The sequence below is a fragment of the Ranitomeya imitator genome, chromosome 10 (genome assembly GCF_032444005.1).
Source record: "Ranitomeya imitator isolate aRanImi1 chromosome 10, aRanImi1.pri, whole genome shotgun sequence".
Classification (NCBI taxonomy): Eukaryota; Metazoa; Chordata; class Amphibia; order Anura; family Dendrobatidae; genus Ranitomeya; species Ranitomeya imitator.
Genome location: NC_091291.1, coordinates 139,462,773 through 139,478,817, shown reverse-complemented (window position 1 = coordinate 139,478,817; position 16,045 = coordinate 139,462,773). Strand labels below are relative to the sequence as shown.

Here is a 16,045-nt window from a genome sequence, read left to right as displayed (position 1 = left end):
ACAGGAGCCGAGGGCAGCCGCATTGTGGGCAGCTTATCAGGAACAGGGCTCGTACCTGCATAACGGAGCGGAGCGTCTTTGTCTAGCGCTATGAGCGGAGGGTCCAGCAACACTGCATTGTCGTTTTCGGTTACTATCCCGTGGTACGTAGTTTCAATCCAGGGCTTGTGTTTATTCACTGCAGAAAAGGAAAAAGAGGAAAAAACACAGTGAGAAATCAAGACACCAAGTGAAAAGTCCGGCCATTGTATAATAAAACTCTGCAACTTTCCGATAAGATTTGTATAGTTTGTATATCTTTCCTTGATGTGAGAATTTTTTTTACATTTACAGGGTTTTACCAAGTTAATAAAGTCATCAGCTATCCTTAAGCCCCCCATATACCTATCTCGGCCAGGTTGTCCACATACAGGAGTGCTCGCGTCTGCCGACCACACCTGTGTACTCGAGAGCCCCTGGCAGGGCCAACTTACAACATTGGACATGGTGAATCTGGCAGGGCCCCCTCGCACATTAGACTATTGGCTGAACCCACTGATATCGGCGGCTGCGTCTGGCGGTCTCATGCGGACGGAAAAGGCGATAAGTTACTGATCGCTAGGATCCCCTGTAATCGGAAGAAAGGAGCTTTGCAGACCCCGACTTGAATGAAGCAGAGGTCGAGCATGCACCCCACTGTGCCACATATCTCCGGTAGTCCCAGATACAAGGAATGGAGGAGGCGCATCCTCAACCTCCTCTCTATTCAGGCAAAGCACAGCCTCATTGTCAACACTGTCGGAGGTCTCAGGGGTAAGACCCCTAACAAATATTAAGTTATTACTAGACCAACTTGCTACAACCGTATAATATATTTCCCCTTCAAGACGAGGAGCAGGACTTGGTCTGAAGGCTTTACAGACTTCTCAGGAAGACAACGTTTCCATTCACTAAAAGCAAACAGAGATCCAGAAAACTCTGCGGAATAGAAGTGATTGATAATATTAATGATAGTTTGTCCCCATAAATGAGCTTCAATCAACTATATACAATGTGCTCGGCATCACATTCACACGAGCCAACAAAACCGCATGTGAACACAACCACTATTCAGAAAGCCGTTCTGCTGCTAAACAGCGGGCTTGTTCTCGGCAGCACTTTCTGTTTGGTCAGAGCAATGTGCTGCCAACAACAGTATTATTTTATGCTGCTGTAAACGATCCGATCAGTTGGCGTACAAGCATTGTGTGAGTTCCTTGTCGATCATCTCATGGAAATGGCCTTTATATGAGTGCCGAACACTTGTGTTCTCGCTGATCAGCACTTGTCATGAGCAGAAATCTATTGGTGTAAATGCAGCTTAAAGGGAACCTGTCACCTGAATTTGGCGGGACCGGTTTTGGGTCATATGGGCGGAGTTTTCGGGTGTTTGATTCACCTTTTCCTTACCCGCTGGCTGCATGCTGGCCGCAATATTGGATTGAAGTTCATTCTCTGTCCTCCGTAGTACACGCCTGCGCAAGGCAATCTTGCCTTGCGCACGCGCAGTATGCTTTGCCCAACTGCGGGCAAAGCCAAAATGCATTAGTGCGCATGCGCCGGCGCACTATGTCCCGGAAGTATTTCGCTGCGTTCCAGGACATAGTGCGCCGGCGCATGTGCACTAATGCTTTTCGGCTTTGCCTGCAGTTGGGCAAAGCATACTGCGTGTGCGCAAGGCAAGATTGCCTTGCGCAGGCGTGTACTACGGAGGACATAGAATGAACTTCAATCCAATATTGCGGCCAGCATGCAGCCAGCGGGTAAGGAAAGGGTGAATCAAACACCGGAAAATCCGCCCATATGACCGAAAACCAGACCTGACAAATTTAGGTGACAGGTTCCCTTTAAATAATATAATCTGAGGACAAGTGAAAAGATCGGGATTAACCAGGAATACAGAGACTACTAAACCCTCCTGTAGCGAAACATCTATATGGAAGCCTTTATCTGCAATAATCAGATTGTCAGGTTTTCTGCAACTTGTACAATTGCTGCAATCAGACCTATTATGTGATAACCCGTCTGCTGCATCACCCGCCTGCACCCATCTACCCAGACTGCAAATAATCCTGACGAGAGCTGAGGTGTAAATGTGCACAATGGGCGGTGAAGCGTCTTCATGCACAGACATGATACTCACATGTGAAATGGATTTTTACCGCCATTGCAAATCTGCAAAGTGTAATTGGGTCATATATGGGCCCAGGGCCACATGGACGGCCAAAACTGAGGCTGAAGGCTGTGTGTACACATCTCGCCGGCCCATGAGGACAACCCCCCCACACACACTCTGTAAGCAAGGTATTCAACTAGCTTGGTGGGAACACTCCAATAAACCACATGGTTATCATTAATCATGCTAATGGCCACCCGGCTTCTCGGATGAGTCTTGCATGTTTAAAACCCGGCTCTGCACCCGGCACTCAGATCGGAGCGTGCGGCCGCATAGGAATACCTGCAGCCGCACGCTCCGCTCCTCTGTGCCAGGTGCAGAGCCGGGGTATTGCCGAGTCTCGCACAAGTGAGTAGGAGCCCTTAGGTGCGTTTTTGAGGTTGTAGATTTTTTTAACCAATTACCTAAATGAGATTCATTGTATTTTTATCAAGTTTTTTTTGTACATTAAGTTTTAAATTAAACCACTTTGGTTTTGGAAACTTCCATTTGCCGAGCTTTGATAAAACCTTATTGATAAAGTCAAGTGCGGATTACGTGTTCTTACTGCATTTCTGTAAAAATGCATGTGTATTTCTTATCTGTGGATTTTCTGCATCTCATTCAAATCTATGGGGAAAATCCACAAATAAAGCACATGTCAACCGCAAGAGGAATTGATATGTCACAGATTCCAAAAAAGTGGTTTCCAAATGGTCACGGTGCGTCATTCCAGAAATCGGCATCTAGAGTATGTCTCCATAGGTTTCTTCTCACCTCCACGTACGACATATCAGATGATCACTTTTTTCAGATTTTATCACCCGTACGCCCAAGTTGAACGTTGTGGGATCCCGCTTTTGTAATTCCCATTTACATTCCTCCAGGACAGGCGAGCGGCTTGGACTCCCCTTGAGGCTACAATTCCAAAGCAGAGGAGGAGGACAGATCCTGTGACTTGTCCTATTGTCTGCAGTCTCTTCACACTGTAGCCTGGGGCAGGGACACCTGTCCACCTCACCTCTAATCCACTTATGCAAACATGACAGCCATTAGCACTTGGATACCTCTACATTTTCCCTGCCTGCTAGCAAAGGGGCTGAAAAATCCATGTAGATTTTTGGTGCCAGTCAGATCACTCAATCAGATAAATGCCAAAGACAATAAGAACTTCCAAAGACATTAATTAGAAAAGATTAGACGCCACCTGCAAGGATAATTACTAACATGTTGTCAGGAACTACTGATCATAAATGATCCTGAAGTATGGCGCTCATTCCTGGATCTCTCTGATCACTGGGTCGATCACACAATGAAGCCGCAGGATCCTGCCTCGCACTAATCCCACGTCTCGGCAGAATACTTGTTTTTCTCCTCTCTCAAGAACCTTGTAATCTTCCCCAATATTAGCTTTGTGCTGTTGATTGCAGCGTCGGTAAACTCCTATAATTACATACTGGTACTGTGATAAACACAGGTGCACATTTCCGCCTCTCAGCCTTCAGCTTTCCATCAAATATTAACACCAGCACGACAAACACGACGGCGGCTGCTGCTTACACGCCGTCTGCCATTCCTATACAAACGGCCTCGATTCTCTCGTGGAGCGACACGACCACCGCACAAAGCGACCTGATAACAAATAACCAGGGACTGTAGAGCTGAAGATAAGGGCACAAACACCAGGAGGCTGCAGAGGAGACATAAACCTCTGTGTGAGACCACAATATGGACCACTGGGACAAGATCACAGGAGATGGATCCTAAAATAAAATCCTTTCTACTCTCTACCCCTCTGCTCCCATTCTTCTCCCAGTGTGAACGTGAACACAAACTTTGGCATCCTTGGACCCATCATGTCGGCAGCTCTGTGCACTCATCTGCATCGTACAGAGGTGCAAGAACAACCATTAAAACAAGCTATGTCTGGTCGGAATATGGACCCTAGCACAGACTCCATACTACAAAACTAAATTACTGGAAGGACCCTGGTCCAGTGGCCGAGCCAGGAGTCCGTGGCCGCCAGACAGCACTGCAAACCTCCTCCTAGCTGCCGCCATCCCCGCAGACTCTTCTGATTCTGGCACATGCGCGTCACACAGCAACAATAAGGTTGCAACAGGTCTGCAAATCAGAATAAGAGCCAGGGATGGCGGAAAGTATGAGGTTGTACGCAGGGCTCCCATCTACCCGTCATGGACTACTGACATGGCTGCTGGGAAGGGATTTGCTCATCTCTACTACATAAACTGGTTGTCTGAACTTGGCCCAACTACATCAGAGCTCTTGAAGGGGTCAAGGAACAATCCCAACTCAGAGAAAATGGGGACAGACACAAGAATAAAATGAAAATAGGAAGCCCATGAAGTCATGTGGAAATGATTGGCGCCATATAAGAGAAAAATAAAAAACAAATGTCATTTAACAGATGTTATGGTGATCTGCCATGCTACCTCCACCTCTCGTGTCTCCCCTTTTCCTCATAGTTTGTAAGCTTACGAGCAGGGCCCTCACTCCTCTTGGTATCTGTTTTGAACTGTATTTCTGTTATGCTGTAATGTCTATTGTATGTACAAGTCCCCTCTATAATTTGTAAAGCGCTGCGGAATATGTTGGCGCTATATAAATAAAAATTATTATTATTATTATTATGCTACATATCCTGCAGCATATCCTGTGCACATTCTTGGATATTTAGAAAAGCACAGAAGGAGACATCCAAGGTAAAGCATTCGCCGGAGGAACCACCAGACACCTGGACTCAGAGAGCCGGAACTGACGGCCGCCATTGTGATATTCGCAGCAATCAATGCTTGAACACGTTAGTAAAGCTGCATTGTCTCCTAATCTGTACCTGACTGTGCAACAGCAACGATAAAGATGGATGGGATCACATTTCTATGACTCAACACCTTGGGACCAGGAGATTATAGAACAGAAGACAGACAGAAATACTCGGCATTTCATACTGAGAAAATAAGGGCTTTTTATTTAGTTGTGTATATTATTACCGATCATTGTAGAAGTTGTATATTTTGAATGAAAAACTGGATTGTTACTGTCAGATCGGACTCAGATTTTGGTGGTAAATATTACAGGCATGTAATCCACACATTTGGATAAGTAAATCACCAAATGTCCCAACAATCACATAGGGCACTTCAACAAACGCTATCCGGAAGAAGCTGGTGGCGAAACGCGCGTCGGGGTGAGGGGACGGCCGGTGAAGCTCTGCAGCAGGTAATATACCTTTCATTAAGCAGTCTTACCTCGCTGGCATACTGAGGCTGGTCAAGCCTATTACATCAAGCCTATCACATTGGTGTCTATTACGACTTGGGGTGGTTTGGATACTCTGTTTGGATCCATTTTTTTTAGGGTCCTGGGTATATGGATATGCTGCTGATCTTCACCTATATCTAGACTTGAGTTGGTATATTTTTATTATTATTGGTATAGGATCTTTTGTTATCCATTAGCATGTGTATGCAGTTGGTTGCTATATGCTTAATACCAAAGTCTATTTTGTTTTGTGGCATCCCTTAATACGGTTATTCTTGAATATATCAACTGTTCTTTTTATGTTATATTTATTGATAATAAAAATATTTTTATCTTTAATTTGTAGGATCTCTTCTTGGCCCCATTGCGATTGTTATGGGACTTATGTTGTCATAACATTTGGATAAGTGCAGACAGAGCAAAGGCCGGAGGAGTCCTCCACAGTGATCAAGCCTGCAATGGCCAGGACTAGAGACTAGTGGATCTCTTCACCTGCCCACAGTATAGTAAGAGAATTGGCATTCAGACGTCAAATCCCGGATCTAACTAGACTACAATGTACGGACTGGCCGGCCGGTCTCCAGGCCCGAGCATCACAGCTGCATAGAAATATGCTCGGGTAAGGAGACCAGTCCATGCATTGAAGTCTGATCTTGGACCGATTTACACGGATGAGTGACTGCACCCTTACCCTTACGTATTATCCAAGATACATCAGCTCTAGAGATGGGCAAACCCAAACAGGAAGTCCGTGTTACTGATCGGCGGTAAAATCATCACTGCCAGTCAGACAGCCGCGGTTCCTACGCTGTGAAATGACAGCATGAGGCTGCAGCTGTGATCGGAGGTATAAAGTTCACTTCCAGTCACTGATGTCATCTGATGGGACTACTGCTCTTATCAGCCAACGCCTGCTGCCGCTAATAACAGTGAGAGAAGGAGCGGCTGATGGGAGTATTTATCAGCCTACACTGTAAATAATAATAATAATAATAAAAAAAAAAAAACGGTGTGGGTCCCCCTGTATATTTGATAACCAGCCAGGCAAAACTCACACCTGGGGCTGAAACCCTCAGCAGTCAGCTTCATCAAGGCTGGTTATTAAGAATAAAGGGGTACCAACTCTGATATTTTAAATTATTTAAAAAAATAATACCGTAATTAAAAAAAACCACATGGGGTCCCCACCATTTTTGACAACCAGCCTTGCTAAAGCAGAAAGCTGGGGGCTTTCATTCTCAGGCTGGTAAGGGGCCATAGATATTGCCCCTTCAGCCTAAAATTAGCAGCCCACAGCCACCCAGAAAAGGGCACTTTGTCCGGCTCTTCCCACATGCCCTGTAGCAGTGGCAAGTGGGGTTCATATTTGTGGGGTTGATGTCACCTTTGTATTGTCCGGCGACATCCAGCCCACAGCTTAGTAATGGAAAAGCATCTATAAGACACCTATCCATTACTAATCCTACAGTTATATGGTAAATAGAGACAGAGCCAGAATAAAGTCTTTTATTTGAAATAAAACAAAACACACTTTTACTTTGTTAGTTTAAAAATAACAAACACAGTTATACTCACCTAACGCCTAATTGCACCAAAGCCCTTGTCTTCTGTAATAAAAATAAAAAAACAACCATATCCCTCACCTGTCCGTTGATCTATCCCACGCCCTAATCCATGTCTGGGGGATAAACAGTTTTCAACCTGGATGGTGATGATAAGATGCAACAGTCCAGGCTGAGAACCACTGATGAACAAGCTGCTGCAAGCACAGTGTCAGTGTCTAGCGGTGACGTCATCGAGGTTACCGCCGGTCACTGAGGCTGTGTTCCCAGCCAGGCCAATGAACTGCGGTGACCTCGGTGAGATATCCGCTCGCACAGCGAGAAGAAGTCTCACAATATAAATAAAATAATAATAATCTTTATTTTTATATAGCGCTAACATATTCCGCAGTGCTTTACAGTTTGCACACATTATCATCACTGTCCCTGATAGGGAATCTAGATTGTTAGCTTTATCAACAAGTCTTTGGAATGTGGGAGGAAACCGGAGTACCCAGAGGAAACCCACACAAAGTCCTTGAAGATGTTGTCCTTGATGGGATTTGAACCCAGGACTCCAGCGCTGCAAGGTTTCAGTGCTATTCACTGAGCCACTGTGCTGCCCCAAAATGCAGAGACGAGTTCACTGCAGTTCTAAAGTTCAAATTCACCACAGAGAAATTCTCCTGGTGAAACCTTTTGTCACTGTGCGAGAGGTGATTTCACCAAGGTCACAGCCTCAGTGACCTGCAGTAACCTTGAGGTCACCTCTAGTCGGTGATTCTGTGCTCACAGCAGCTAATTTATCAGTGGTTCACAGCCTAGATGGTTGCATTTTGGCACCCTGCAAGATGAAAACTCTTTATCCCCCCTCCCCCCGAGACATGGACTACGGTGTGGGACAGAACGACGGACAGGTGAGGGATATTGTTGTTTTGGCAAACACTGGATATTCGAGGCCCTCTATTCAAGTGAATGGGGTCCAGGTTTGGGTCCGGGTACTGTTCCGGTACCCAAACTTTTTGTAACTATTTGGCCAAACCAGCCAGACTCGACCATGTAGGTGTCCGCTCATCTCTAATGAGCTGTCCGCCAGTTAATGCAGGTTCTAGGAATCTGTCTAGAAGACTAGACAGTCCCAATAGTTGACAATGGACGCACAATCTTCCTTCGGCCAACTAAAAGCAAATCTCAGACATGGTAAATTGATTTAACAATGCATTCATATGGAAATGTTTTGGGGGGGATGTCGGGTTGGTGTCTGGCGGGAAGTGGACCTACTCTGCTAAACGCCACCTATACACATAACAGGAAAGTTGGCCAAACTCACTGAATTCAGCAGGACTGGCCAACCATCTGATGAGCATGGTGGCCTCAGCACCCGCCCTAATCAGAGGAAAGACATGCCAGCGAAGCTTCCACTGTGTATTAACCTCTGGACTAATACTCGGGCTAATGAGGGGAGCACTGCACTCCAGGTACTCCCACCAAAAACACATAATGCAAGAGATGTCAAGGAAGGGAGCACTGTCCAAAAAAACATGGATAACCTTCAGAATTGAAGGGCAAAATGATTGATCTCTTACAGGTCTCTTACATGTCCTAACCCTACCCGAGAAAACCAAGAACCTGGTTCAACTGTATGTGTAATACTCACATGTAAAGCGCCATGGAATAATAAATAATAATAATAATACTGGTGGCCCCATATCATATCCCGGTCCCCATCCACCTCCACACCACGGCTACCTGCACTGATCAGTGTGATCGGTATTCGCACCATTTAGTAAAGCCAGTCAGTATCCATAGCCGACTCTCCATCAGTCTACGGCAGAGAGAAGCTTTTCATTCTTTTTCCGGCCTTATAATATTGGTTACATATAAAGAATAATCATCTAAAAGAATAAGACTACTTTCCTTTGATACAAATAAGAGAAGCGATTAAAAAAAAAAGAAGTGATCCTTGAAATTCAAGTGGGGAAAATTGACGCTTTAAAATATAGAAGCCATTTATATCAATTAGGTTTCAGAAAGCCACAGTGGGAAAAGTGACGGCTCCACGCCGGCCTGCAGGGTCATAACCGATGTGCAATTAGGGAGGAAAACCAGCGGAAGATAAAATCAGATGACTGAAAGAAATCAAACATGAAGCTGCTTAATGACAGACACCCTCCAAGGCAACGACGCCTCCAGATTACACCACAGAATTAAAGGCCGCTTTGTTTTCTTCACCAAGTGTATCCGCTTTGTTTTCTCCACCAAGTGTATCCGTCGCCTCCAAACAATAATGCCATTAAGTCATAGAGGAGGAGAACGAAGCGCCTCGTACCTTCTCAGGCCCCAAAATGGATCTCAACATCCATAGAAGTGCTCCCATCATCCACTGACATAGATGAGGTCCACGTTGGGAGTTGGACCAAATCCAGTCAATAACAGGAAGAAAACAAAACTGCAAGAAGACTCTCCTGCTATATACATGGTCTCCATTATTTCTATATCGCCTGCATAGTCTGCATTGCTGTACAGAGGGGATCACAGACTAGTAACATCAGACGTCTCCACAACTCTGGAAGTCTTCTCCTTTATGTAGGAACACCTGGCGCTCTGGACAGACTCCCAGCACCTGTAATTGTCAGCTATAAATTTGGGTTATAAAACTGCTGTAATCTTAGCAGAAGGATCCTGAATCCCGAGCTCCTGTTATTTATAGGGCGCGCAAGGAATATAATAAGTAACCGCAAATCAAATAATGTGTCTGCCGGAGGTTCATGAATTATGCAGCAGCTTGGAGACTGCAGTAAGTGAACACGACTCGTCCACTGCAGCAAGGAGCCGGGAAGCCGGAGGAAGGAAAGGTGCAGCGCTGGAGTTTACTGGGTCAATACACCACAACCAGACTCCTTCACAGCTCAATGCTAGCTGCACTGGAGATGGAGTCTTGCCAATTTGCAGGACACTCTCCAAGGACAGATCACTGGGCAGGTAATAAAGTGAAATGTTGTGTATTTTATGTAGTGGAAGCAGAGGGAGGACAAGCATTCACATGGACGGTCATCAATAGCCGCTAAAAACCACATCCACTGCATAGACAAAAAAAGCGGACGGGGACTAACAAATACCCAACAATCAGGAATCATAGTGGACACTGGACATTTTTACCTGCGTTTATCAGACCAAGCCTAAAAAAACCCAGTGTCACCATTTATACCACACTCTCAATGTAATGGTGCATCTACACCGCCAATTATGGTGAACAAGCATCCTACATGGGATACCAGTCACCCCACGATCCAGCGAAATGCTCATTTGTCAGCTTAAATTAATATTATGCTAATCATCATTCTCGGAAGCACATTGTCCCGTGTAAACAAGACAAGCGCTGCCGAGAAACTTACGTTCTATGCGCACAGAACAATCAGCCCGTCTAAACAGATGACTGCCGACCACATTCTTCATATAGGACGCCTTGCCCTAGACAGAATATTATCTGAGCTTGGCCAATTTTTAGAGTGTACACTCCTGTCGTATTCATGCACAAATACCGGCACCGAGCAGCAGGACGACAGGCGAGAGGATTATGGGCTCCTACGTGGAGGTCAGATATGGTGGCATCTGCCATCAGACACAGCGCTTTGCTCTGCCGCTCCGCGGTACGTACAGGCTTTGTGCTCTGCTGGGCCCGGAGCCTCACAAGACGTACAAATCACGTTACCCCATTAGACGCCGTGCCCAGCGGTAAATGAGAAGTACAGCAAGTCAGAAACCAAATACAATGGGAACGTGATTTCTGCAATAACTGGAGGAGCCGTTCTAATGATAAATCCCAGGAACGAACGCCGCAGTAGTTGTGACAATGAAGAGCGCTTTCATCATGGGGCCGCAGACACATCAGCCATCGGCCTGGCACCGGGACTCCTCGCAGAACCGCTTCATTAGGCAATACTGTACACGCTGCCAGGACGGGCGGGCGGCCGGCGCGCTTCACTCCTCACTCTGCACATAATGGGATGGTTCTTTTTGTTCTTTGTTTCCAGCAGAGTTGTTTTTTCACTTTTTTCCTGGGAAAAGTAAATAATGAGGATAGAAAAGCAGTTTCCAAAACTTAAAGGGAGACTAAAACATAAAACCTTGCTTATCCGATTCTGCTGTGCAGGTGAATGTATTCACTTACAGCAACCAGATATTGTAAAATGTTGGGGGAAGGTGGGCACACGCAATACACTAAGGTGGGCCAAATTCACTGACAGTGGGGTAGGCCGACCATTTATTGGGTATCTGATGTCTGGCAAATCTTTGTTCAGGCCATAATGGGGAAAACATGGGCTCAAGCATGTAAAATCCAGATACCCAATCCTTTTTATTTTTCCAGGGAATATTCAGGTTTTTGCCACCCAATCTGAGAGAAGCATAATATAAAGACATAGACCCTGATTCCAGCGATGTGCCACTTTATGTGCTGTTTGCTGTAGTTTTGATAAAAGCACAGTTTTATCAGCAGGAGATTATCATTGCAGGGCTCAAACCCGCTGCCATGCAGCCAAACATGGTCATGAGTTCTGTATAGCCACGCCCCCGACACGGATTGGCCACTTTCTGTGTACACTGTGCATAGGCAAAAAGCTGTGGTGTGGGTGGGGTTGTACAGAGCTCAGCATTTAGAGAACTGCAAGATCCGAAGCAGATAAAACACCGACTTTATCAAAATGACAGCAAGAAAGTGACACACCACTGGAATCAGGATTTCTGCCCCTACATTATGCTGCTCTTAGACGGAATAGCAAAACATAGTGACAGATTTCCTTTAAGGGAGATGCTGGGATGCCTGGCAGCAGTATATCCCCCTCTCTCCTTTGGGAAAACATGCTTGTGTATTGGGGAGGGGGGAGTTAGGAGGAACAGGTTTAACCGGTCGATTGCCTTTCTTACACAGAAGATAACCCCACACGGTGACGGTCGGCCAGTGGGGTCCATTAATTATGGAATGATATGTCCTGTATGTGTGTTACAACCTCTGCAGGGCTCCAGAAGCCATAAGCTCTATGAAATCCATAAATACGTGCACGGCAGGACTTATACAGAGATACTGAGCGCAGCAGCAATTTATTATCGTGGAAAGAACAAAAATGATAACTGCGATCTGACTGCCGATAGCCACGGGCAACACGTCCGCATTCTGTCGGCGCTCACATTTAGTTCTGTGACCCGCAATGGATTAGGCCTGTTAATTATGCAGCTTTTTACCCGATCTGGCTACAAAGTTCTGCATATAAGGGAATAAAATTGCCTCCTATTGAGGCTTCTATGTGCTGGGGTGTCAGAGGAGAAGATGCTTATCAGGAAGAAATGGAAATACGTTCAGAGTACAAGAACCTCTGAGGGATTTCAGTCCAACTGTGCAAACAGCGTTCAGCCAAAGTATGAAAAAAATGGATCTTTCTGATACAACATAAAAAAAATAAGAGAACACAAAAAAAGGCTAAAGAGATCAAAAGTACGAGCAGCAGCTTGACGGCCGGACTTCTGAGCAGGCAGTGGAGAAAGAAACAACTGCATGCACTGACTTTATATTACAAGTTATATATTTTTTTTATTTAGTTTTTAATTTGATTTATTTTATGTCGTGTTATTTGTTCTATTCTGGCATCAGGCTGATTTTATTTGGGTCAATTAGTTACCCTTATACCATGATGTGGATGGGTTTTAATGCACTCACTCATCAGACCACAAGCTTCCGATTGTAGGGAGCGTCAAGAGAGCGGGCACATCCCAAACATATGACGGCTCCATTACAAATGTCGACATTTCTTCCCTATTTTATCTTATCTAGGGTCATTCTTCTGTCTCCAGGAGTCCGTCTCTCCTCTACCTCCCGGCTTGTTTGGCTCCTGAGGATTGTAAGGTCGGACCAGCAACATTTGATGATGCAACCAAAGCAACGCAAGGCCATGGTAGCTGGATCCATAGCCAAGAGCTTGCCTGGGAAACCGGCCACCGCTGATAGACTGCAGAAGTGGCCAGTAATGAAGGCAATGAGCTATAAAATAGAGAATTTCAAAATCCCCTCCATCCTCGAGAACACCAAAAATTTTCATAAAAGGTAAATGGCAAAGTTGCTTTTTTTTTTTTTTTACAAGCGCTTTGCAATTCTTCCCATTTAAGATGAGACGACCCCTTTAAGACTAATAATATAAGACTAAATGTGACCGGATGGATCCTTTCTTGCTTAATTATACATTAACATCATTCTAATAAGTTATTGAGAAAACATGACAACGCTGGTAGTCCCCAACACCCACTGTTAGCACAGGTGCTTGAAGAATCTCTGGGAAGTTAGAAGACCACTTCATTTTAGGAACAGGATTACTAGATGTACTGGATCTTCCAAACAAGATGGGTGAATGATGAGAATTAGGCCGGTTTGATGTCTGCAGATTAAATGGTATAGTAGCATTAATGTTCCCCGAGGGGAGAAAAGTCAAATGCAACCTTGCAAATATTGCAAAATTTCCAACACCGCTGAAATTTCTGCAAGATCATTAACGCATCTTTATCCCATAAGGCACAATAAAAGGTCACATTGCGATGTAAAGAAAGTGCTGCAGAATATGCTGCCGCTACAGGACTGAAAAAATATTATTACTATAGTCCAGCCCTACTAAGTCCCAAATTTGCTTTATCATAATGAACCTAAAAAAGACCAAATACAGAAGTTTTTGAAGAGCCCATTGTTGTACTCCAGAGGCAGGAAAGGATAAAGCTCCAGGTCAGAAGGTGAGGACCGTGGAGAAAGCCGTTCACAAGCCCCTACACTACAACCCTGCACGAAAGACATCTACCAATGCGACATTATGCTGAAACTAAAGCATCAAAATAACAAAAGAAAAACAAAATCAGCTTATAATTTGCATGAAAAGATCCATAAAGCAAAGTGCTCCCGCGATCCAGTGATCTGCACATCTTGGACTTGGAGTAATGATGTTTCTTCCAGGTCTTGGCATACCGCAGCGGAGGAATGTTGGGCAGATCCTCCACAGACGCTGCCTCACTTCACGTGCGCTCCAGGGCATTCATTTCTGCAAAGCACTTAAGAGTTGGAAGACGAGAGCACTCTCTACTCTCTTTTTCAAGAGATTTTCTTGGAGGGGCAACAGATTGGAACCTGCACCATCTCTCAAAATGAAGAAGAATCTTGCACCAAACAGGAAAGATGTATTATTTTACCATCCACTTTCCCTATAAGACCTAGTACACGGCAAGGCCTCTTATCTTTATATGTACAGTGCCTTGCGAAAGTATTCATCCCCCTGGAACTTTTCAACCTTTTCCCACATATCAGGCTTCAAATATAAAGACACCAAATGTAAATTTTTGATGAAGAATCAACAACAAGTGGAACACAATTGTGAAGTTGAATGACATTTATTGGTTATTTTACATTTTTGTGGAAATTCCAAAACTGAAGAGTGGGGCGTGCAATATTATTCGGGCCCTTTAACTTAATACTTTGTTGCGCCCCTTTTGCTGAGATTACAAGTCTCTTGGGGTATGTCTCTATCAGTTTTGTACATCGAGAGACTGAAATTCTCGCCCGTTCTTCCTTGGCAAACAGCTCGAGCTCAGGGAGGTTTGATGGAGATCGTTTGTGATCATCAGTTTTCAGCTCTTTCCACAGATTCTCGATTGGATTGAGGTCTGGACTCTGACTTGGCCATTCTAACACCTGGATACGTTTATTTGTGAACCATTCCATTGTAGATTTTGCTTTATGTTTGGGATCATTGTCTTGTTGGAACACAAATCTCCGTCCCAGTCTCAGGTCTTTTGCAGACTCCAACAGGTTTTCCTCAAGAATGGTCCTGTATTTGGCTCCATCCATCTTCCCATCAATTTTAACCATCTTTCCTGTCCCTGCTGAAGAAAAGCGGGCCCAAACCATGATGCTGCCACCACCATGTTTGACAGATTTGTGCAGTGTCTGACTGATTGTTGTCCTATGGACAGACTGTCCCACCTCAGCTGTAGATCTCTGCAGTTCATCCAGAGTGATCATCGGCCTCTTGGCTGCATCTCTGATAAGTCTTCTCCTTGTTTGAGATGAAAGTTTAGAGGGACGGCCGGGTCTTGGTAGATTTGCAGTGGTATGATACTACTTCTATTTCAATATGATCGTTTGCACAGTGCTCCTTGGGATGTTAAAGCTTTGGAAATCATTTTGTATCCAAATCCGGCTTTAATCTTCTCCACAACAGTATCACGGACCTGCCTGTTGTGTTCCTTGGCCTTCACGATGCTCTCTGTGCTTCACACAGAACCCTGAGACTATCACAGAGCAGGTGCATTATACGGAGACTTGATCACACACATGTGGATTATATTTATCATCATTAGGCATTTAGGACAACATTGGATCATTCAGAGATCCACAATGAACTTCTGGAAGGAGTTTGCTGCACTGAAAGTAAAGGGGACGAATAATATTGCACGCCCCACTTTTCAGTTTTTGATTTTCCACAAAAATTTAAAATAACCAATAAAATTTTGTTCAACTTCGTGTTCCACGTGTTGTTGATTCTTCACCAAAAATTTATGTTTGATATCTTTATGTTTGAAGCATGATATGTGGGAAAAGTTCCAGGGGGCTGAATACTTTCGCAAGGCACTGTAGCTAACCAAAGATTTTAAAGTTTAACAAATAAAGAATTTCCACATGATTTATGGACAATCTGATGTCTATGGGGTCTGGCTGACAACACAGGGAACCGAGGGCCCAACAGCTGAATTTTCATATGTCGATTGTCTAGTGGCCTTACTAGTTTGAAGTCTGATATGCCATGAGACATTTCTGAAAACTTCCTATTATCTGTTGGTATCTGAGGCTTTTTTGGCCAACAATATCCTTTGCTCTCCAGGGAGAGCAGCGTCGCCTGAGGTGTGTCAGCAGCTTATTCCTCTCCACATGCACGCTCAGCAGTCTGCCGAGTATATGGACCTGATGGCTATAAGGGTATGTGCACACGCTGCGGATTGGGGTGTCGATTTTTCTGCACTG

General features: G+C 44.7%; 1 protein-coding gene across 4 annotated transcripts in view; it reads right to left on the bottom strand.

Annotated features, from left to right (window-relative positions):
* Nucleotides 1–16,045, bottom strand: part of CLSTN1 (calsyntenin 1) — a 79,564-nt gene that overhangs the window by 51,985 nt on the left and 11,534 nt on the right. For all 4 annotated transcript variants that reach the window (XM_069741777.1, XM_069741776.1, XM_069741778.1 and 1 more), the window contains exon 2: nt 56–178. In XM_069741777.1, the coding sequence (XP_069597878.1) occupies nt 56–178 (123 nt within the window). The remainder of the gene's footprint in view (nt 1–55; nt 179–16,045) is intronic.